We start from the raw sequence: 23,653 nt of genomic DNA, 5'->3' as shown, positions 1-23,653 counted from the left end.
CTACATGAAAATACTTTCTTTTTCATCCGGCGGTGTGAAACGTCGCTAATGAAGCGGTGCTTCAAAATTTCCGAATTTTTTAGGATTTCCCTAAATTTCAACGTAAGGTGGGGGTACTGTAACTTTCCTGTAATGACAATTCCAATGGTACAGTTTTCATTTCGACCCAACACCATGTTAAAGGTTTTCAGGCTACCCGTAATTTTCTTTTGGCAATAAACTTTTACTATCAAGTTTAATCGGAATCATAGTTACCATTCCTGATTCAGCTTCGAATGGCAATTTTTTCTCCTGGCCAGAATTCCATTTGGCGACAGTCGAAAATTTGATTCTTCATACAAATGTTAACAAGAGACATTTTCGGAGACTTTTCAGAGAATTCAATTTTCTTGCAGAAAAAATTCGCCAAAACCAAATTCGTTGAATTCGGTAAAGCCCCAAAAGATTCCAAAATAGTGGAAATACTGTGACGAAGTAAAATTCAAGTCCTGTTAGAATCTAATATAAAAAAATTATGTTTTACCAAATTTTCCTGGAACTCTAATAACCCTTTTAGTTCAAAAATTCATCCTTCTTTTTCTTTTTTGTTTTAAAATTACAAATAATTTAATTCGCATTTAAATTGAAGAAATTGAAAACTACGCACAGTAAACTGCACCCTTGTCCGGCCCCTTCCCCTTCCATCTCTGGATCCCGCACTGAAATACGACATAGAACAGACAGTTAATTTTAACAGCAGTTCTACACTTCTACGCAATTTTTGCACATACCTGACATCTAGATAAGTAGTTCCCAATATATCTAGGTTACAGGTAGTAAATAGAAATATTTAGCTCTCCCCAAGAGAACACAAGCCCCTATCCTATGAAAAAAAATTATCGTCAAAACGTTTCTTTGGGATTAAATTTTACTTTAACAGATGCTCGCTAAACATTCTGCTACCTCAAGAAAAATTTGTGATCCCCTGTATCCTATGACCCCAAGGACCCCACAATAAAACTACATTTATATATTTCTCTTTGGTGAAGAGTAAATGGTAGGCCAATTTATTAAAACGGTGAAATAACATAACACAAAAACCACATTTTCTTCTTTTTGGACAACTTAGCAGCCCTGGTGGAAATCATGAGTAGGTAATTGGACAAGATACTCAACGCTACTCGACTTTTATTCTTCCTCAGAACCTGTTTCACTGGGATCACTATCATCACTGCTCTCATAGACCAAAGGTGGTCTATTTGGGTTTTGGAATAATTCACTGTCCGATTCGGAATCAGAGTCCTCAGAATTTGATCTGTAACAATCAGTTCGATCAGTTGGCATGTTTAACTGGCTTCCCCTCTCTCGATGAGAACTGGTGTCACTGATTAGCTCTTTAAGAATTTCAGAATCCTGGCTTTCAGACTCAAAAAATTTGGGCCTAAAAGTTAATATAGTTAGTGAAAATGTCGAGAGGATGGCAAATACAGTTCCTCGATCTTCCTCATACACACAGTCTAATAACAGGGGATATTGACCAATACTGAAAATATTGACTGGCTCTCTTATCATAAAAGGAAAAAAAGGGTCAAATTCAATATTGGTATTCCTTGGTAGTTTAAGAGTAAATTCTTCCGATTTTTTTTATTCGTGTTACACACTTAGTGTTGGTAGAAACAATACAATCCTTTTTTTTATTTCCTTTGGCAATCTTTCGCACTTTACAATATTTTTCACCTTTTTTTTACTATTTATTTTAACTTCAAATTGTTTTTACTAAGCGACACGTTTACCATAAATTCATTCATTATAGGGTTTTGCAATATAAATTCAAGAGTAAGTTATAAGGTGGGAACTGTTCGTCTAATAAGGGACAGCTGGTATAGTTTTGAACACATCATGACAGGGTCATGTTGCATATTTTCCTTCACAGACGGCAAACACTTTTTTCTTTAATATCTTAAACCACAATGGCCTGACATAACTTAAATAAAGAAAAAACGAGCGAAAATGGGGTTTTTAAACGCCAAAGGAAAAAATTGACAAAACACAGCAAAGCGAATATTTCGAGGGGACAAACGCCTCTCTTCTACAGCGCGAAACGAAAAAGAATAATCAATAAGAATGCCGAAGAAAAAACCGTTGCGGAGCACATTTTGAAAACCCACACCATACACCACACCACACCACACCACACCATTTTCTTTAAGGTTTCTTTCAGGTGATTTAAGAATAAATGAGTCGTATTTCGGTTTTCTCCAAAGAGAAGCCAAAACTTTAGTCCAGATATAAACCTTGTTCTACTTTCCCAATCACTTAATCAGACAAGTCAAAAACCCCTTAAGTCTTAAAGAGTGTCTGCAAGGAATGCAATTATTAAAATCAGGAATCAGGCGACATAGTTCTCCAACTCATTCAATTGCTGGTTCGTTTTGTTTTGAGTGAATGAATGTTTTTCTTTTATTTCTCAGTTATTCACTAGCATCCGTCGATGGCGATTCAATTTTGAATTTGTTAGCAAATCCCAGATATTGGTGAAAGACTCACTTTTATTGTTGTTAGGTATTTGGTTTTAATCCTTAAATTTTTTTGGCTTTTATTGATTTTTATTCATCTTTTATTTTTTTTTTATTTTTTTCTTTCATTGTTTTTTTCACATTCAAATTGACTTTCCTCATTTTATTTTTTTGTTTTTTTCTTTGGCGCTCTCATTGAATATAGTTTTCCGTTTTGGACTGAAGAAGAGAGGTGTTTCTCCCCTCGAAATATTGGCTTTGTTTTGTTTTGTCAGTATTTTCATTTGGCCTTTAAAAACCCCATTTTGCTTATTTTTCTTTCTTTACTTTTTTCTTTTGATATTCACTCCTTTTTTATATTATAGTTAAGTTCTGTATTAGGCTTGATTAGTCATATTACCTGTCAACTTTGATATTATTAACTCAGATGTATCAAAAAATATGGGAATAAAATAAAACCATTATTTCCTTTTGTACACTTTCTCGGTTTTGATGTTTATTCTTTTGTACCTTCTTTCTATCTATTTTCATTCCAACTTGGTTTTTGCCAAGTGAAATATTTCCTATACATTCATTCATCACATGGTTTTGCTATTGACAGTCCTTTTGAACCATTCAAAGACAATTTTTGTACAAAATACATTTCCAGGCATTATCAAAATGTAGCAGGTATCAAAACCATTTCTAAATAACTTGCTTTCGAAAAATCTTTATCAAAGCAGCTGTCACACGTAAAGGGTTACCATGATTGGCGAATGTTGCCAAAGGATATTTAAATACTTAAGCACTTTTCTACGGCCATGGAATTTCCGTACAACAAAAAGAGCTTTTCAATGAAAAAAAAAATTATCTGAGAACTAAGTGAACTGATTAGAGAAATTAAAAACACTATCAGCTGCGTGATCACTTTAAGCTCAAACGAAAACGAGTTTGTCTAGAATCACAACTGATCGACCAAGACGACGGTGTCTTGGAGACGTTAAGCAAAACATCCAACCCCACAAAGCCAATTTGAGAGGTATGTTTACCACCGTATGTAGGCTGCCTTACGCAGAGTTTAGGGACAAAAAGGACAGATAAGAGACTGATCAGTAAAATACTGTTGCAGCCATCTATATACGGGTCGCATGGTAACTCAACACATGCAGTACTATAGCCTACTGATTGTGAAAGAGCGGGTTAACCTGCAGGCACGAATTACGATATCTCTTCAAAAGAAGGAGAGAGGGTTGTGTTCACTCTTTTATAGAAACCGATAGTGTTGTCATACCTAGCCTACTGATATTGGAACAACAAACAAGAAAAATCGAAAAGACTAGGAGTTCTAGCCTATATGTGAAACGCTGAGCGACCCAACTTGCGCTGAATGGGGTTAAAAAATAGTATCGCGATAGACAGTATAGCAGTACTAGGTTGACTGAAGAAACATGATAACCTGAATTGGCGGCAAAATAAATGAATAACATTAATTAATTGATAACTAAATTAATTAACTAACAGAAATTATAGACAATCAATAACCAATTCTATTTTGGCACCAACCTTGGGGTGTACACCAGCACTAGCTTCGCCAATTCGTGTCATGTGAAGAAATAACACATTTTACTCACAAAGACCCTCTCGAAAAGTAGAAAAAAATTAAGGTTATATATAGAATTAAGGATAAAAAGTTTCAAGCTGTCCCATATTTTCTAGTCCGGCCAAAGATTAGAATGTTTCGTTGCTAGACAAGGCTAGATCAAAGCTTTTCTCTCCCAGAAATTAGTTTACTTCGTTTAAATTTATTTTAGCTCTTGTAAACTTTAAAGCTTCTTTTTATGTTGTGTTTCTATTCGACTTCTTGTTTTTCTTCTTCTTTTTTGTGCGACTGTATTTCAAGTGGCATACCTGAAGGTTCAGAAATTTTAATTTTAATCTAATAGAGAAAAAATTATTACGAATAAAGCAATGAGCCTAAAAGGAACTTAAAATTTAACAATGATATCAAACTTAAAGCATATATCAATTACAACAGAGAAAGGCTGTGTAACCACCCCTCAAACCCCTACACAGCTAGAATATCCAATGCTGAAGTCACCCATGGGGGCAATTTTTTGCCTTTTGACCGTTCCAAATAAATTGGCTATCTTAAAATTTTGGTCCAATACCACGTAGCGTTGCAATGAAGTTTGGGGGTTAAAAGGTAGTCTGATTACCCTTAGATCGGATTACTCTCTTGAAAATAGCACTAGAACTTTCAAGTTACGATTGAATGAGCTCTCTGCCCAGCTTCTGCAATTGTCTGTTCTATGAATCAAACTCTATTTATAAAATGAGTACTTATCATGTTTTGATCCTGGTCAGTTATAATTGTAACTTGCAGATTTCAATGATTAACATTAAGGCATTGTGGAACATCTCTTGAATAACTCACAATTGGTCATGAATGGAAGAGGCACAGCATACAAATATTTGCAAATTGAGGGTGGAAGACTTGGAGCAGGAGGGGCAAGAACCTTACTTTAGACCAGAGGCTCTCAGAGCTTTTTTCTCATAGACCACTTTAAAGATTTTGCTGGTCCTGGTGGACCCCCTGCAACAATTCTACCTTATTACTTGTACTTGACAAAAAAGTGTTAAAATTAGATCTAACTATGGAAATTTGTGTTGCGGGTGAGTTCCGACCACGAACTAACAGTTTTCGAGAGTAAAAAAAAAGAGAACTGATTGGTTAATTAACTACTTTTGTGCTGCTGGATTGTGCTGTGAGTCGATGTCAAAAAAGTAAAGTTGACCAATCAAAAAAGTGATTCCATCCGACTTTACTTTTTTGAGAGCAACTTAACTTTTTTGAGAGCTACTCAAAGCACACATCCAATGAATTCTAATTTATTTAGAAAACTCCCCATTAGGAGTGGTAAAAATAAAAAGAAGCAATATACTTTCTTACGTTGTATTTGGTCAAATATGTAATTATTACACCTTAACTATTATTGTTATCATATTACATCGTAATATAATAACAATCGTAATATATAAACATTAATAGTAGTAGTAACAGTCGCTTAGCTTCTTAAAACATTATCTGCCTACATTGATAGGTGGAATCAAGCCAAATTTTAGTTCTTCCTTATCTAAACCAGATAAATTGTGGTGAGCACCTGCGTACGAATACTGAATCCCCATTCTTTTATCGCACCTTCGTAGACCCCATCGAGTCTCCCGTGGAACCCTGGTGGTCTATCGGACCACTTTAGGAATCAGCGCTCTAGACCCTTTAATTATATAGATGTATAATCCCTGTATGATTCTGGTTTCGAAAAGGTACAGAATGTCAACTTTGAAATTAAAATGTGTCTATGAAGCCTCTGCTGTATACAGGCTAATTGCACACTTTGGGGCCCTTACTACCAGAGCTACCTTTATCACCTTCGGAAGGAGAATTTTGAATTAAAAATAGCCATTCTAAAATTTAGAACTGATGCCACACAGAAATGCAGGGGCATCAGTAGGTACGAAAGGCGTTTTAAAAGGGTACATGACATCATTATTAACTACGTCAGCATTATGGCGTTTACCATGTATTGAGGATGTTCTTATTCTTTTAACTGTGTGGCCACTCACATGAACTTTATTTCAGAGAGAAAGATAGTACTTAAGATAAACATTTATTTCTAACTTGTATTATTTCTTTTTAATACTTCTAATTTTGTATACCACTGGTTTATTTCTGTGTTTAGTTCAAGTCCAATTCAGACGTTCCTCTTTCTGATGATCACACGCGTCTGTTTCAAATACTTCTATAGGGTCGCTAGATTATTAGAAATCATCATGCAATTATTTTACACGAAATTAGTAGATGTATGTATTAAAGCAAGGATGTACCCAGAATCTTTTTCGGAGGGGATTTTACTCAAAAAATGAGGGGGGGGGGGTTACACAAAAAATGCATAAAAAATTTGTTTATGTCCATTTGTGTTATGTTTTTACGAGTCAGCCAAACATTTCGGGGGGGGGGGGTAAAACCCCCTAACCCCCCCCCTGGATACGGCCATGTATTAAAGTAAAGATCTTACCAAACATTTTGCTGTCTGTAGTACTTGATATGGTCTTTCTTGAGTATTTTGGTAATTTCGCCTTTAACCTTTTTTCCTTCCTCAATTTGATGTAAAACTACAAAGTCGCCTCTCATAAGCCATATTGTCTTTCGAAACTTAGTTGGCATTGAAACTAAATACTCTTCACCTCTTTCATCAATAACCTCGTGAAGGTTATTACCTCTTACTTTGACGATCTGGAACAGAAACATCCTTTATTATTCTAATAGGTAAACGATTTCTCCAATTGTATGTCACAGTACTTCAGACATTTAAAATAATGTTTTATAATAATTTATATAAAATTTTTTCAATCTCAGGCTTATGCTTAAAAAAAAAAAAGGGCAAGTCTGTATTTTTTTTTTTCTTGTTAAGAGCCCCACCTTTTAAGCTATTGAATTAAAAAAAAACAAGCTTTTTAACTGAAAGTAAGGAGCGACATTAAAACTTAAGACGAACAGAAAATATTCCGTATGTGAAAGGGGCTGTCCCCTCCTCAACGCCTCGCTCTTTACGCTAAAGTTGTTAGTGTTTTAAAAAATAAAGTTGTGTGACAGAGTCAAACTTTAGCGTAAAGAGCGAGGCGTTGAGGAGGGGACAGCCCCTTTTCTGAACGTTTTTGAATTAATGCAGCTTTGATTTTGGCTCACTGTACATGAATAATTAAAACAAACTTTGCATATTAATTTTACTTTTTTCGGCTAAATGGCTTTCTCGAAATTTTAATCTGATGTAACTTACGAATTAACTTACGTAACGAACATCTATATTCGTATTTTTTTATTACGTATATTAGAGAGTTTTTCCCCTGGTCAATACCTTGCTCTTTATGCTAAAGTTCGAATTTTGTTCGAATCACAAACCCCTGAATCACAAAGGCCGGTTAATTAGAATAGATAGCTCTTTTGAAAGTACTAAAAAACAACTTTAGCGTAAAGGGCAAGGTATTGAATAGGGGGCGAAACCCCTCATATATGTAATAATCTCTGTTCGTTTTAATTTTAAATGTTGCTCCTTACTTTCAGATGAAAAAAAACTTGTTTTTTTATGTAATTGCTGATCGTTTTTTAAATAATGCTGGGAAATCCGGCTCCCCCTTCAAAGAAATGTCCCTTACCCCTAGGAAACATCCTCCTCCATAACCCCTTCCTCCAACCCCCCCCCCCCACCACCAGAAAAAATCCCTCCTGAAACATTTGTAAACTTCCCATTAACCAATACTATATGTAAACAACAGGCAAAGTTCATAACTTGCAGCCCTTCCCCCGGGAACTGTGGGAGAACAAGTCATCCTCAAATACATATTTATTAGATTTTCGACTATGCTGAACAAAATAGCTATCTCAAAATTTTGATTGGATGACTTCGGGAAAAAAATGAGCGTTGGAGGGGGGCAAGTTGCCCTCCCATTTTTTGGTCGCTTAAAAAGAGCACTAGAACTTTTAATTTCCGTTCGAATGAGCCCTCCTATGGTATTCTGGGACTACGATCACCCCTGGGGAAAAACAACAAAAAACAACTAAACACGCATCCGTGATCTTTCTTCTGGCAAAAAATACAAAATTCCACATTTTTGCAGATAGGAGCTTGAAACTTTTATAGTAGGACTCTCTGATACGCTGAATCTGATGTTATGATTTTCATTAAAGTTCTATGACTTTTAGGGGGTGTTTCCCCCTTTTTTTGAAAATAAGGCAAATTTTCTCAGGCACTTAACTTTTGATGGGTAAGACTAAAGTTAATAATTTGAAATTAGCTCAATATATAAACGTATGTATTTGAAATCAGCATAAAAATCTAATTCTACTGATGTATATACACCCCGGCGCCGCGCCGGCGGATCAACCGAACACCACTGACGAGAGGCCCAGTCGACTGCCGCCGAAGTGTCGCAACGCCACCGGCGCGCCACCTCCAGCAGAAGCGGCGGCGTTCGGTCGACTTTAAATTAATTTTGCGGCAATTCTTTATTGCGTCAACCGCAAAGTCGGAGCTTTTCCTTCTCGTCTGGTTTATTATTTCGATTTTCCTGATTAGAAATCAAGCAGGGCTTGCCCCGAATTTTCGGATATTTCCCCGAAAATGTATGCGTCACCCTGAAAAAATTTGGGTCCCCGAATCCCTGAAAATCACGCAATCACCGTGCCACCCCTAGCGATTTATCACCAGTGACTTTCCCTGCCAAATATTACTTTGCATACCATTATTCTTCACTACTCTCTTGTTCGTGAATTTTCGTCTCTTTTGTTACTTTACATAAAAACCAGATAGATGCAATGTGCAACTGCAGATATTGTAATATACACAGTTCTTCATATGTTGACAAAAAAAGTATTGTCTTTATGAAATGAGTTTAAATCATTTCGAATGCAGTTTCCCAATCGCTATTTCTTACATCATTTGTAGTTAAGAATTTTATTTTCAAGTTAATAGAATTATAGAACGCTTTCACTACTATACAGCTTCAGCCTTCAGTTGGATTTTGACAATTCTTTAGCTATGTATGTTCAAACTGTCATTACTTGGTTTTTTTTTGGCAAAAAAAAGTTGGGATCAGCACCAATGCATCAAGATACATCTGATCTTCTCTAAAATGTAGCCATATTGGCTTTTTCTTGATAAAATTAAGTTAAAATGACAGCTAATATTATATTGACAAAACTATGTTCCAAGTGTCAAAAATTCTTGTCTGATGTAGTGGAATATCAGACTGACTAAAAATGTTCCTTCAGCCAAATTCAAATGTAGATATTGGCTTCTATTGCGATATTCATTTCTTTTGAGAATACCTTGTAATAACCTTGTCGAAATTCTCAACAGACAGCAACAGGCCCTGTCGAAATATAGGTGACTCTGTCAAAACTTCACTGAACATATAAAACAGATGAGAAATAATTGGTGTTGATCAATCAAGGGTCCTCTGACGAAAATATAGTTGTCGAATTTACTGGTACTTTATCAACAACAAGAGGTTTTGATGGTTATTATTTTTAGTAATATTCAACATAAAAAAATTATTTTTAATGTAATTTTACTGATTTTATGCTAGATACTAGATTTTTCCATCATCAGAGGAACTGCCGCTTGGCCTCATGCTATGTTCATATTTTTAAGCATTTGACTTGGTTGATCACAACACCCTAATTCATTTATCACAGAATAAATTTGACAAAGACCCTCTCTTAGTAAATTTTATACATGTTTTCTTTCAAATATACCCCAAGCTGTAAAATACGAGAGATTCTCTCTGAACCCCTCCCTAATTAGCATGGAACTCCTATCCCACCCAAAAGGCTAATGGAACATGTTAAACTCCTTGGTGTTACAAACTTCTAATGATATTAAGTAGGACACGCATATTTTAAGAATTCTGGACTTTTCAGACAAAGGATAGTCAAAACTAAAATTTTTTTAAGTGGATAAAACAGGTAGATTAATGTTGAAATGGCCAAATTCAAAACCCTTCAACTGTGAACAACAAAGAAATCTTTGCTGGACCATTAAAGCTGAGACAAAGTGGGCCATTCCAGGTAGCATTTATAAAGAGACCTATGTCACACTATTATATCACACAATATATTATAGAGACCTAGGTAACACGATTACACTCCATATGATTATCCAATTCCGTCCCTATACTTGAGACAATTTTTTTTTTAGTTTTTTGCTTCCACTATCTGAATAGTATTTTATACATTTACAGAATGAAAAAAGTTGAAGAGAAACAGTGAAATAAAGTAAAAAAGAATAGGCATGTCAAAACCACTAGGATCCACCCACAAGTATTACCCGTTTTGACATGTGTCAAATAGGGTTCCAACTTATGTCAAAAACAGGAAACTTTTTTGTTCTGTCAAATTTGTAGGTGAAAATGCTCCAATTTAAGAAAATCAGAGTTTTGTACCCTTTTCTGAAAAAACTTCAAATTTCTAATCAAACAGTTAGATTTGTAGATATTTTTTCTACCTACTGAAACACTTTTCAAACCAAAAGTCTTTAAATTAAGCCTTCTGGAGTAGAGAAAGTGCTTTTTTACAAGAACTGTCAAACTATCCGTACCTTTACCCTAGTTCTTGTAGCACATGCATTGAATTGATAATTATCTTTTGAACAGGCACCAGATTAAATTCCATGTAGGAACTTGGGATTTAAGGACCTCTCTATTTCAAGACAATTTGGTAGACCTAACTGTAATTACAAATTTTTAGCTTGACTCTAATCTTGGAAAATAGGCTATTGCCCAATCTTGAACAAAGGATCTTAAATTGAAGTATCTCAATCATGGACAGATTCAATCCCTGATATGTGTTCTGAAAAAGAGTAACCATATTTAAATAGACTTGGCTATAAGATTGTAGTCAGCCAATCTTAACTATCTGCATCAGGTCCAAGATTAAGAACCTGCTGTCCTTGTTTAGGGAAGATACATTGTTTCAAAACATTTGTCCAAGATTACACACTGTCCAAGTACTGGGGGTTTTTATTCTAAATCCTCTTTCATATAGTAGATATGATCTGGCTGTTCCAGCCACTTTCACACATTATCTCTCCCACCACTCATAGTTGTCATACTGACCTCTGGAGTAGGTTCTGCCTTCTCCTAAATGGCACTCATAGATGACTTTTACAAAGTTGCCAACCCAAATCGAAACTAGTTCACATTCCTTTTCGCTATCTTACCCAAGAGACCTGTCTGAGTTGCCATTAATAGTCACTGTCTGAACCTTTCCAGTTTCATTTTTACCCTCAGTGCTGTCTTCTCAACAAATTTCTTCACAGTCTGCTTCTTTGTTTTTATTGCTTTTTTGCTTCAATTTTTTTCTTTTCCACCTCTTCTTTGCCTTCCTTGTAGGAGAGATAGCTTCAATCTTAGCTTTCACTGATGTATCAGTGACCACTTTTGTTCTGCCCTTCTTTCTTCCTTTAAGTGTTATGTTTTCTTGGTGGTTCTGGGACCTGGCTGTACTTGTTCAGGTATGACTATCTTATTTCACAGTGGCTGCAAAATCACAGGGCTTACTGAAAGCACTGGGTGAGAGGATGGCAGTGCAGTTAGGGATGGGGTTGGAGTTAGAACCTCTAACGAGCATGGCAATTTGTCACCAGCTTAATGGGCTAGAAAACATTTGGTTGGTCTGTATTTAAGAGCACAGATTTTCATTACCATAACCATCTAGATTGAAAGTGGATATACCTTCCAAATCCCTTCTGGATGTTTGATAGTATGAAAGCTAAGGGGAAAGATTTTCCTACCAACCCAGCTGTGATGTAAATGGTGACAGTTCTTCTCGATGGTGATGGTTGCTTGATGAAGAAATACTACTAATTTTGATCATTAACTTTGTTAAGAATACATAGCTGTTAGATATTTCAACTATTATGTAAGGGTTCTGAAATACCACAGCCATTTTGTTTATACCAGATTTCTACTTCTCTTGATGAATAACAAAGAAGACCAGTGTCCAGGCAGGGAATTGCAAAGCTTCTAAATCTGATCTGATGTAAAATTAAGCTTGGATTTGAGAAAGACTGATCAAATCAAAAATGTTTGTGGTCAACAATGATTGTGCCAGCAGTATGCTGCTGCTGCTATTTTTGCCCCCACTGCTGTCAACCTTCCCTTATTAGCATGACCACTGGGGACTAGTTGTATAATAGAAATCTCCAAAAAAATATGAGGCAGCGTCATTTGGCCAGGGTTGGCTGACGCCCCCCTCTGCCCCCCTTTATGGGCGCCCATTCGTATACCCACTTTACCACCTAAAAATTGGATTGGATGGTTGACCAATGAAACTGTCTAAATTTTCTTAATACAAATATAATAAGCTTTAATATTTTATCTGTGAACAATGCTGAATATTTTAAATGCACTGAAAGTCAATAGTGGAGCCTAATTTCAGTGGCTTAACATAGATTTTAAGCTTGAGTCTAATCTTCCAAAATACTGTCTAACCTTGAACACAGGATCTGAAAGCTAGAACAAAGCATCTAAATCAGGCACACTTAATTTTAGACAAATATAATCAAAGACATGTTGTGAACCACAATAATTGCATTTAAATAAGCTAGGCTTTAATGATAACTTTTGCCTAAATTTGATTGTTGAAAAACAGGTTTTCCAAGATTGTGGGCTAGTCTGGTAGTCCCAACTAGCCTAATCCTAAGTTTCTAAACCTATACACATCATGACTAAGGTTAAGCACCTGGGTGTAAGTCTGGGGTTTGTCTTGTACATAAGGAAACATGTTAATAAAACATTTCTTACTCAATAATATGAAGAATAATTCTAGTTAACAATCCAGTAAACACATTAACACACTAGATAACACATGCAGGGGAGTACCTTTATCTTCACTTCTTTGACTGCTATAAATTTTTTTTTACAAAATTCTAAAAAATAAACAGGGATTTGACTGCATTTTCTATTTTCGAATTTATATTTGTGGTTAAACACCTCATTCTATTTGTAGATATTTTAGTCTCATTGCAAATTAGGAGAAATTTCCATTATTGAGCTAGAGATTAGGTGAAAATACCACTCAATACCATTTTTATACTCTCTGAATATAATAATTATTTTACTTGGTAAGAGAATCTTAAGCCATTTATGGACCCTTAAAGACATAATATTTGGTATAAGCCTAGGATTCCAGTAGTACATAAGGCAAAATGTTAAGAAAACAATTCTTGCTTCATAATGTGTTAACACAATTTGCAGGAGGAGAACCTTTATCTTTACTTCTTTCACTGTTGTATAATTTTTTAGACAAAATTCTGAAAAATAAATATGGATTTGACTGCATTTGTCAAACAGACACCAGTGCCACCTAATTATTGCCACATATACACCAGCAGTGCCATTTTATTATTTCTCACAAAAACTTGTCAATACGCAAATAGTGATAAATTAGGTTAAATTAGGTTAGATGGCATTTGGGTGTTTGTTTATAAACAATTTTCAAGACTTACAAATGATGCAAATATTTAGAAATGTGACAGAAAAACTGAAAATACAAAGAGAGTACTGAAGATAAAAGGGTAAATTTTTCGGTATTCATATTATTGACTTACAACTAAAGTAAACATACCACTTGATGCCTTTTTTTATGCTCTTTCCAAATATAGCCTAATAATCATTTTTGTTGGAAATGAATTTTACCCCCACCCCTATACATACCAATTCAGGGTATATATTCGCACATTAGGGGAGTGGGGTCAAACTTTATTTCTGATGTAAATGTGAGGTAAGTTCAAACGCCCCCCCCCCAATGTGCAGATATATGCCCTGAATTGGTATATATAGGGGTGAGGGTAAAATTCATTTCCAACAAAAATCGTTATTATAGGCCTATTTGGAAAGAGCATAAAAAAAGGCATTGAGTGGTATGTTTACTTTATTTGTAAGTCAATAATATGAATAACAAAAAATTTACCAATGAAAGTTCTCCCTCTGCAAAATGTGTTAACTAGGATTATTCTGCATATTACAAAGTAAGAATTGTTTTCTTAACATGTTTCCTTATGTACTGGACAAAGCCTAGACTTACATGGGCACCCATAAGGGGGGGGGGGGCACCCGCCCCTCCCCTGGCTGAAAGACGGTGTCATATATCTGTATAATTTAAAAACTTTCCACAGAATAAGTTTTCAAAGAAAAGTAAAGAGCTCTGTTAAGCCAAAAATGGGCAGAAATAAAGTCAAATAATCTTCCAAGCATAAAACTACCGCAAATCATTATCAATAAATGAATGAAACTCAAAACGAACAGAAATTATGATAAATAGCCAATTCAAACTCAAAACGAGCAAAAATTAACATTACTAGGGCTGACAACCCCCATGCCTTCTCAAGACTAGAACATAACTTAGGCTTTACTGAAAAAAATGACCATGGATTGTCAGTTTAATATACCTATACTGATGTTTATTCCTCAAGAAAAATAAATGGGTTAAAAAAATGAGCAAAAAAGGTTTTTGCTTATTTAAGTAAAAAAAAGTGAAAACATTTAAACATATTTTGTTTTCATTAAAGCACAAATTATGTTCTGGTCTTGAGAAGGGATGGGGGTTATCAGCCCTACTAATGTTAATTTTTGCTTGTTTTGAGTTTGACTCCGCTATTTATTCTAATTTCTGTTCACTTTGAGTTTCATTTATTTATTGATAGTAATAGTGGTTATTTTCTCTCCATCACAATTGACTCTTAAAATGGAACTAAAAGTATGCATTTCCAGTCAAATGAGCCTCCTCTAAAGTTCACAAGACCACCTCTTCATAAAAACCTTACATCCCCATGGGGCATAAATTAAAACCCTTACCCCCATACTTTGGGGGGTTGTGTCAACCCCAAAGGCCATGTTATGAGATCTTTGGACTGTTTTTGAACAAATGCCTATCTTAAAATTTCTATTGGATGCATTGGGGGAAAATATAATGTGGGAGGGAGGGGGTATAACTGCCCTCCAGTAAATTTGACTCTTAAAAATGACTCTTCAACTTCCAATCCAATGAGCCCCCTCCTAAGTTTATACAACCACTGTTCCCATAAAAACCTTAAATGCCCTTGGGATATACCTTACAACCCTTGCCCTCAGGACTGTGAGGGGGTTTTCATCCTCAAAGACATAATTTCTGGACCTTTAAACTATGTCAAACAAAATAACTACCTCAAAATTTTGACTGGAGGTGTTTGGGGAAATGATGGGTGTGTGTGTGGGGGGGGGGGGTTGCCCTCCAATCACTTTTGACTATTAAAGAAGGCACTAGCCCTTTCAATTACCAACTGACTGAGCCCTTTTTGAAGTTTTTACAACAAAAAATGACCATCTTAAAATTTTTATCAGATGCATTTCTGGAAAATATGATGTGTGTGTGGGGGGGGGGGGCTATTTGCCTTCTGATCACTTTGACTCTTAAAAACAGCACTATAATTTCTAATTACCAATCCAATGAGCCCTCTTTGAAGTTTATACAACCATCATTTCAATAATAACCTTATATGCCCCCAGGGCATAACTTAAAACCCTTGACCTGAGAGCTATATGGGGGGGGGGCAAGTTATCCTCAAAGATATAATTTATGAACCTTTTAACTATACTGAAAAAAATGGCTATCTCAAAAATTATGATTAGATGTGTTTAGGGAAATGATTGATATATGGGGGGGGGGCTGGATGACCTTGAATCACTTTTGACTGTTAAAAGGCCAGTAGAACTTCTGATTACAAATCAAATGAGCCCCCTCTGAGGTTTATACAACCACTGTTTCTATAAAAAAAAACTTATATCCCCACACAGCATAACTTACAACCCTTGCACTGAGGTTTGTGGGGGGGGGGGCTCATTCTCAAAGTCATAATTTATGGACCTTAAAACTACACTGAACATAATTGCTATCTCAAAATATTGATTGGATGTGTGTATGGACGTTATTGACAGGGGAGAGGGGGAGCGGGTTGCCCTCCATGAGCTTTTTTGAAGTTCCGATCACATTTCTTTCTATAAGAAGTGCCCTGGTCTTAAAAAAAAAACAATATATTGTGCCCACATTGCTCTTTACTGAGGCAGTGCTATTGCACTGCCCATGATATTTTGTCTTGAGATTTCAATTATACAGCACTGGAAGTGCTTATTAGATCCCTCCCCCTAAAATTCAGTCTATGGGGACCCATAGACTTATACAAGAACCTGTTGTTCATGATTAGAAAAGGGTGAATTTTTACCAAATCATATTAGCCTATTGTATATGTATACATAAAGTAAACAACTCAATGCCTTTTTTTATGCTCTTTCCAAATATAATAATCATCTTTGTTGGAAATGAATTTTACCCCTGCCCCTATTTATACCAATTCAGGGTAGGCTAGCCTATATATTTGCACATTAGGGGGGTGGGGGTAAATTTTACTTCTGATGCAAATGAGAGGTAAGACCAAACTTTCCTCTCACCCCCCTAATGTGCAAATATATACTTAATTATATTTAATGTGCAAATATATAAATATATATTTGTAAAGAGCATAAAAAAGGCACTGAGTGGTATATTCACTTTATTTTTAAGTCAATAATATGATTTGATAAAAATTTACCTAGAAAAGGAAAATTTTTATTAACATACATGGTATTTGTCCCATATTCAGCGCTAGGCCTATCCAAGGACAAGGGGGTCTTAACCTGCTAGGCCTATTTCTATTTTATTGGCATGTTTCCCCAAGAGGTGGTCAAACACAGATACTTCAGCTTATTTAGCACAAAACCTCTCAACTGGATATTCAATATAATTTTAACATTTCTTTTGCTTGAATACAGACATTGGTGTTGGCCTATCTAGCAATCAAATATGATGCAGTTATATGTAAGCTTAAGACATAAAAGTTATCTAACGCATTCAAATATAGAAATAATCCTACTTTTCCAATGATTTCATCGGGCTCAGGGAGACTGAAATCGTTTAAGGTTTCATCAATGACAAATTTCTGTTTGGCAAAACAAGTCATGTTTTTATATTTTCAAATTTTATCTGCCGCAGTGCCATCTGATTTCACGAAAAATTTCCATAGATAACATTTATAAACATTAATTTTCCATTTCGTGTTTTATGGCCAAGCTGGAAAGTAGGTCAGCAATCAATGAAACTACTCGAAAACGTTTTCTCCACATAGACTGTTTTGCCTATGCCCCATATATTATGCCTTTGATCCATTCCCTAAAGTTTTATCTGCGTAACTTAAGCAATTTCTAAGATGGGAAAAATATCCTTCTAGAATTTTCCCAAGAAAAATATATCTTCAGGCAACTTAGCCTTTTTATGGAATGTAAGAGTAGTTCAAAACTACAGTATGTGTACTGGTTCAGGTTTACTTATTTTTCAATCATATATACATACCATGCTAAGTATACCAGTATCAAACAGTTCGTGGTAACGAACTGTAAGTAAGGAGCGACCCGGCTCAATGGTAACCGAAACTCTAAAAAACGGAATTTTGATACCAATAGATACATCAAAAGAATCAGATTTCAAATTTGATTTCAAATATACAAGTTTCATCAAGTTTAATCTTACCTATCAAAAGTTACGCGCCTGAGTAAATTTGGCTGATTTTCGAAAAAAGGGGAAAAGACCCCCTAAAAGTTATAGAACCTTAATGAAAATCACACCATCATATTCAGCGTATCAGAGAACCCTACTGTAGAGGTTTCAAGCTCCTATCTACAAAAATGTGGAATTTTCCATTTTTTGCCAGAAGAAAGATCAAGGATGCGTGTTTATTTTTTTTTGTTTTTTGTTTTCTTTTCCCCAGGGGTGATCCTATCGAGCCACTGGTCCTAGAACATCGAGAGAGGGCTCATTGGAACGGAAATTAAAAGTTCTAGTGCCCTTTTTAAGTGACCAAAAAAATGGAAGGCAACTAGGCCCCCTCCCACGCTCATTTTTTTCAGTCACCCGACCAAAATTTTGAAATAACCATTTTGTTCAGCATAGTCGAAAATATTATAACTATGTCTTTTAGGATGACTTGATCCCTCGAAGCCCCCAGGGGGAAGGCTGAAAGTTATGAACTTTACCCAATGTTAACATATAGTATTGGTTATTGGGAAGTATACAGAAGTTTTCAGGGGGAATTTTTTCTGGTAGTGGGGGGTGGGGGGGGGTCGGGGGTTATATGGGAGGATTTTTTCATGAAGGAAGTTTTCATGGGGCAAGGGACATTGCTATGAAGGGGGCGCTGGATTTCCCATCATTATTTAAAAAAAAATCAAAAATTAAATATAAAAAAAACAAGTTTTTCAACTGAAAGTAAGGACCAACATCAACACTTAAAACGAACAAAAAAATATTAGCTATATGATTGGGTTCACCTTCTAGTCAATGCCTCGCTCTTTAAGCCAAAGATTTTTTTAGTACTTTCATAAGAGCTATTTATTCTAATTAACGGCCTTTGTGATTAAGGGGTCATTTTTAAAGAATTGGAACAAAATTTGAACTTTAGCTTGAAAAGCAAGGTATTGACTAGGGAGCAAACCTCCCTAACATACGTATTAAAAATATATAAATATAGAAGTTCGTTACGTAAGTTAATTCGTAAGTTACGTATATTTATTACTAATAAAAACGTTCGTAAATAAAATTCAACAAGTTTCGAGAAAGCCATTTAACCAAATTAAAAAGTAAAATTAATATACAAATTTCGTTTTAATTATTCATGCACGGTGAGCCAAAATCAAAACCTGCATTAATTAAAAAACGTTCACAAATGAAATAAAAAAAAAACAAGTTTTTTTTAACTGAAAGTAAGGACTGGCCTTAAAGCTTGAAACGAACAGAAATTATTCTGTATATGAAAGAGGCTGTCCCCTCCTCAACGCCTCGCTCTTTACGCCAATGTTTGACTTTCTCACAACTCAATTTTTTTTAAACAATAAAATTTTGTTTTCATTGTAAATTTTTTTAATTAACTTTAACGAAATTCACACCATCAGATTCAGCTTATCAACGAACATTATTAAAGAAACTTCAAACTCCTATCTGCAAAAATGTGGAATTTTGCATTTTTAATTAACTTTAACGAAAATTACACCATCAGATTCAGCTTGTCAGAGAACCCTATTAAAGAAGTTTCACGCTCCTATCTGCAAAAAGGTGGAAATTTGCATGTTTTGCTCAAAGAAAGATCACGATGCGTGCCCTCCAAAAAATGGAGGGTAAATAGGCCCCCTCCCACGCTCAGTTCAGCAATCTGAGCCAATTTCCACTTCTTCAATTTTAGGGTCACTTGCCTGAGACTCTGGCAGGTGAGGTGGGCACCTCCAAGGACAAAGCACACGTAGTTGATCTCGGGAACCGATTTCAGCATCAGTGGACTAACGATAGCGGTAAGAGAAATTTGTTGAAAGAAAAATTTAATGCGCAAAATTTTCAAAACAAAAAATCATGGACACAAATAGTCAACTGGAGCTCATTAATAGTTGCTTGATTGATCTCAGCTTAGTTCTAAGTTTAGTTCTCAGCTCAGTAGTGGGGTCTTTCACCACAGATAACTCTGGCTGACTATTTATTTATATCCCTATTTTTCTGTGATGATCATGATGAAAATCAGCACTGATTTTGTAAATCGGCGCCGAAAACTAGAAAACTTTTCAAGCTCAAATTGACGCCGATTTGTTTTAAAATCGGCGCTGATTTGGAAATCAGTTCCCGAAACCAGCTACGTGTGCCCAGTCCTTTACCTTTCAAATCCATACTGTTACCGAGAGGTTTCGATAATTTTTAACCCCTTTATTATGAAGTACCCTAATAATTCTTGACGCATGTCTTCAACGAAGACAACTCTGTCGTCTCTCTTTTAGCAGATGGTGGGTTGTCACAATAATTATTGCCCCTCTTTCTACTGCCACTTTCGTTTTCTGCCCATTTATGATGTTTCTTTGGCTCCATTTTTTTTCAAGTTTTGAGCTATATTTTCTAATCTAATTTCTTTTACACATTGTGTTTTTAGTTAACAATATATCTGATTGTTTCTTTCATTCTCAATGATTTTGACTCGTGTTATTCTTTTGATTTGCAACAAAAATTCGTTATTGACTTGGACCCCAAATTCGGCTATTTTTTAAGCTTCTAATAATCCCTTAGCAAAAAAGTATTTTTTATCAGTTACTGAATTTCTTTTCTTGTCAGGAGAGTTCTCTCTTAAAAGAAGTTCTTACCCAGGGCCCAGTGTAGATTAAAAACAAAAAAGTGTTCTTCTGTGATATGAACTTTTATTAATTAGGCACTTTTTAATTTCAGGATAGAACATCCCTGTCTCTTTAAGCACGTCATCAAGTTGCGGATTTATTATATTCATCTTTTTCCATAGGTTATACTACAGATCTAGTTCAGCCTATACATCATCAAGGTGGTAATATCCTGGTGTTAGCTTTAAACTCTTTAATTTCCATATTCACACATTGAAGAGTCATTGATAACGACCATGAAAAAATTATAGTGTGTTCTTCTGAAAAACGTAGGTTAAGCGAAATCAGGAGGGAGTCTAAGTAAGGAACTAGCAGAGACTGTTTCCAATAATATTCTTCAGTATCTGCTGGATAATTTCCTCTGTGTCACTGTTTCCCCTTTTGGCTAGGGACTGATAAGGTAGTTGATAAGACATCAACAGCCTGATTAGATTCTTTCAAAATACCATTAACTGTTTTTCGGTATTTTGGCCATCATTGGAAATAACGTCAGTCATTCATAAGATGTGTTGACTTTTCCTGATTGTGTCCATATTTTTGGCCTATAGAGTATTTACTACAGGCTCCAAAATTATAGAGTATTTTGCAGTAACCCCTAAACTTGAATTTCACTCTTTGGAGTTGATAGGATGGTGACTACATCCTTCGTATTCTATGATTACTATGAGTCTATAGCTTCCCTGTGCTGGAGATCCATGGGAATTCCTTAGCCATACCCATACCACATAAATTAGTTACTGCTTACTGAGTTCAGACTTCATAGCCTATTTTAGAATCTTTTAATTATTCAGATGCAAATACACCTACTAAATTTATTCATTTAGGACAGTCGTACTTACACTTATGAAAAAAAAAATTCTGGATGTGCACTGTATGTAAAAATCTGTCAAACTTTTTAAACATTTAAAGTATCTCTTAAGTCTTTTCAATAAGTTTATTTGAAATGCCGCGAGAATTAAAATTCGGCAACATGAGATATTAAATATCAGAATTTCCCTGCGATTTATGAAACAGTGTTACCACAACGAGACATTTCAAAATTCTTTTCAACTATGGGTGACTTTTTTTAAGGTAGGAATGAAAAGTATTTTTACCTAATGTAACTGACGCAAAGAATCATGATATTATCTAATGTAAAGTGAGCAGAAAAGTCAAAATACCTAGTGCAAGCTGGGCTGAGAAGCCATAATATCTACTTTAAGTTGGGTCAAGAAGTCATAATACCAGGCTGGGTAAGTTAGGCTGAGAATCCCTTATATATAGTGCAAATTGGAGGTTCTAGGGGAGGGGGTAGGTTCCCACTGCCCTCCCCTGCCTGCGCTTATGCATTATTATCTTATCAAATTACCGGTTGTTCACAGATAGATTTTAGCAGAAAAGGCTGTCGTGTTTGGTCTTGGTTGTCGGAATAGCTCCTTGCAAGGCAAGTATTCCTAGAATTTCGACATATATACTCTGAAAATGACATGCGTAACTAAGTAAGTCAAACGACCCTATGCGGACACGAATTATCAGGTTCTGGTTCCTAGTTATCTGGTTCTCAGTTATTGGAGTTCGTTTGCATGTCCAGTATTCCTAGAATTTCGACATATATACTCTGGAAATGACACGCGTAACTAAGTATGTCAAAGGACCCAATGTGGACCTGAGTTATAAAATTATTATCAGTATCATGGGGATGCTTTGGTGGGTCAATTTGACTTTCCATGATTGTTTTGGGTGGGGGTTAAGTGGATATACAATTCTGACCTGGGGATGGGACAGAGGTAAATCTAAAATCATTATGTGTACTCAGGTCATTGGAATAGAAAATCTGAAATACCTCAGGACCTGCTTAGGGAATAAAGTAAAATGTCTGCAGTACTGTTGTGAAAATGAAGGGACAAGTTTGGGCAAGAAAATTTACAGTTATGTTCTAGCAGAGGGGAGTGGATAAGCAATGTTTGTCTTCGAACCACTGAAGAATTTTTGTACTATAAGCTACTATTGGAATTATAATCTAAGCGTGGTTAATTAGTGAAGTAAGTCAAAATACATGGTGTTTTACCATGTCATTCAAAAGCATATCTTCAATATCTCAGGAGCAGCTTAGGGCCAGAACTTGTAACTTTTAGTGTTTTGTGGGTGGGACATGGTAAAGGTTTCTAGTGGACCTAGAAATATACTATGTGGATCCAGTCTATCATAATAACATACCTGTAATATTTCGTAAACAGGTTGAGGGAATGTAGTTGAGACTCTAAGATACTTTCAAGGAGGAGGTCACGGAATTTAAATTTTCTTGGGAGGGCCACAAATTTATGAATCTGATCCAACAAAAATGTTTCTCCATTATAAAACCTATGGGATTTAGAGTCCATTCACGTCTTAGTTGCGAGGTAAATGGAAAATACTATTTGGTACAAAGGTATTAAAATAGCGTCCAAAATATCTCGGGAATGGCCTAGGAAATTGAATTAGCCCTTTTAGGGAATTCTAGAGTAGAAAGTTGGACCTCACATTTCAAGTTCGGAGAGAAGAAAAGAGCTAGGGGCTAAGATGACTTTTCAGAGGTCAGAGGCAATGGGACTTCATGTTTTGTGGTTAGAAAGAAGAGACGTTGGTACAACAAGTGCGTGTCTCTGACCCGTCTAAAGTTTTTGTTTAGAAAGTTAAAGTTAGTTTAACGAATTTGTTCCTATGTTTAAGACACCTAACCTACCTTAGCATTAAAGTCCCTTAAAATAAATGCCATATTTCTACCTGGTATCGTGTCTGTTTGTTCCTGTAACTGTGTTTAAGGGGATTTCATACCTTAAAATAATCACCCCATCTTGTGCATTAAACACTTTTTATTTTGTGTGGCCAAACTATTTAAAATTGATTTGGCGGTCTTGCCATAGCTTGTAGAGCTTGGGTGATGGACCCAACTAAGTGACAGAAAACTAAAAGCCAGCACTTACTTTTCCGGAAATCATACTTTTCATGAAATCATTTAACTTTTCCCGTTTTATGCCGGAGCTAGAGATATTTAGATTTAATAACATATAAATCACTAGAAAGTGTAAGTTTCGGTTTATCGATTGAACGGAGCCTCTTAAACTAGCCTCTTATTAGCTTTTTGAACTCCTTACATATTTAATATCCTCAGTCAATTTCAAGTACAATCACTGTTAGAGGTTCCCTGTGGTGCTAGTGAAATTTACTAATTGGTTCATTGTCTCTGAGATGGTAATCCAACACTGAGACTCGTAAAAAGATTTTTAAAGCATCGAATCCTCTTTAAAATTCTCTGAGTCACTACTGTACTCGTGAGTTGAGTCTACAGGGGCTAATACCACTATGACTGACGCAAGGACTATGACTATTGA

At 35.6% G+C, this 23,653-nt stretch overlaps 1 protein-coding gene across 1 annotated transcript; it reads right to left on the bottom strand.

Moving 5' to 3' along the window:
• Nucleotides 1–1,030: 1,030 nt before the first annotated feature.
• LOC148949882 (putative RNA-binding protein EIF1AD) lies at nt 1,031–17,087 on the bottom strand. The gene is made up of 3 exons (XM_089091354.1): nt 16,979–17,087; nt 6,551–6,768; nt 1,031–1,420 (listed from the first exon to the last, which is right to left on the bottom strand). The coding sequence occupies exons 1-3, from the start codon at nt 17,063–17,065 to the stop codon at nt 1,168–1,170; spliced, it is 558 nt and encodes a 185-aa protein (XP_088947480.1). The 5' UTR covers nt 17,066–17,087; the 3' UTR covers nt 1,031–1,167.
• Nucleotides 17,088–23,653: the final 6,566 nt, after the last annotated feature.

The sequence above is a fragment of the Artemia sp. Qi Xiang Cuo genome, chromosome 7, assembly GCF_049724085.1.
Source record: "Artemia sp. Qi Xiang Cuo chromosome 7, ASM4972408v1, whole genome shotgun sequence".
Lineage (NCBI taxonomy): Eukaryota > Metazoa > Arthropoda > Branchiopoda > Anostraca > Artemiidae > Artemia > Artemia sp. Qi Xiang Cuo.
Note: the sequence above shows the minus strand (reverse complement) of the source record. Positions and strands in the feature narration are given on the sequence as shown.

What these genes read in the sequence shown, in the direction of transcription:
- LOC148949882 (XM_089091354.1), bottom strand. Translation starts at nt 17,065, where the DNA reads ATGACTTGTTTTGCCAAACAGAAATTTGTCATTGATGAAACCTTAAAC. An exon ending in CCGATGAAATCATTGGAAAA is followed by an intron (nt 6,769 to 16,978) that starts GTAGGATTATTT and finishes TTTCTGTTCCAG; the next exon opens with ATCGTCAAAGTAAGAGGTAA. An exon ending in TACAGACAGCAAAATGTTTG is followed by an intron (nt 1,421 to 6,550) that starts GTAAGATCTTTA and finishes ATTAACTTTTAG; the next exon opens with GCCCAAATTTTTTGAGTCTG.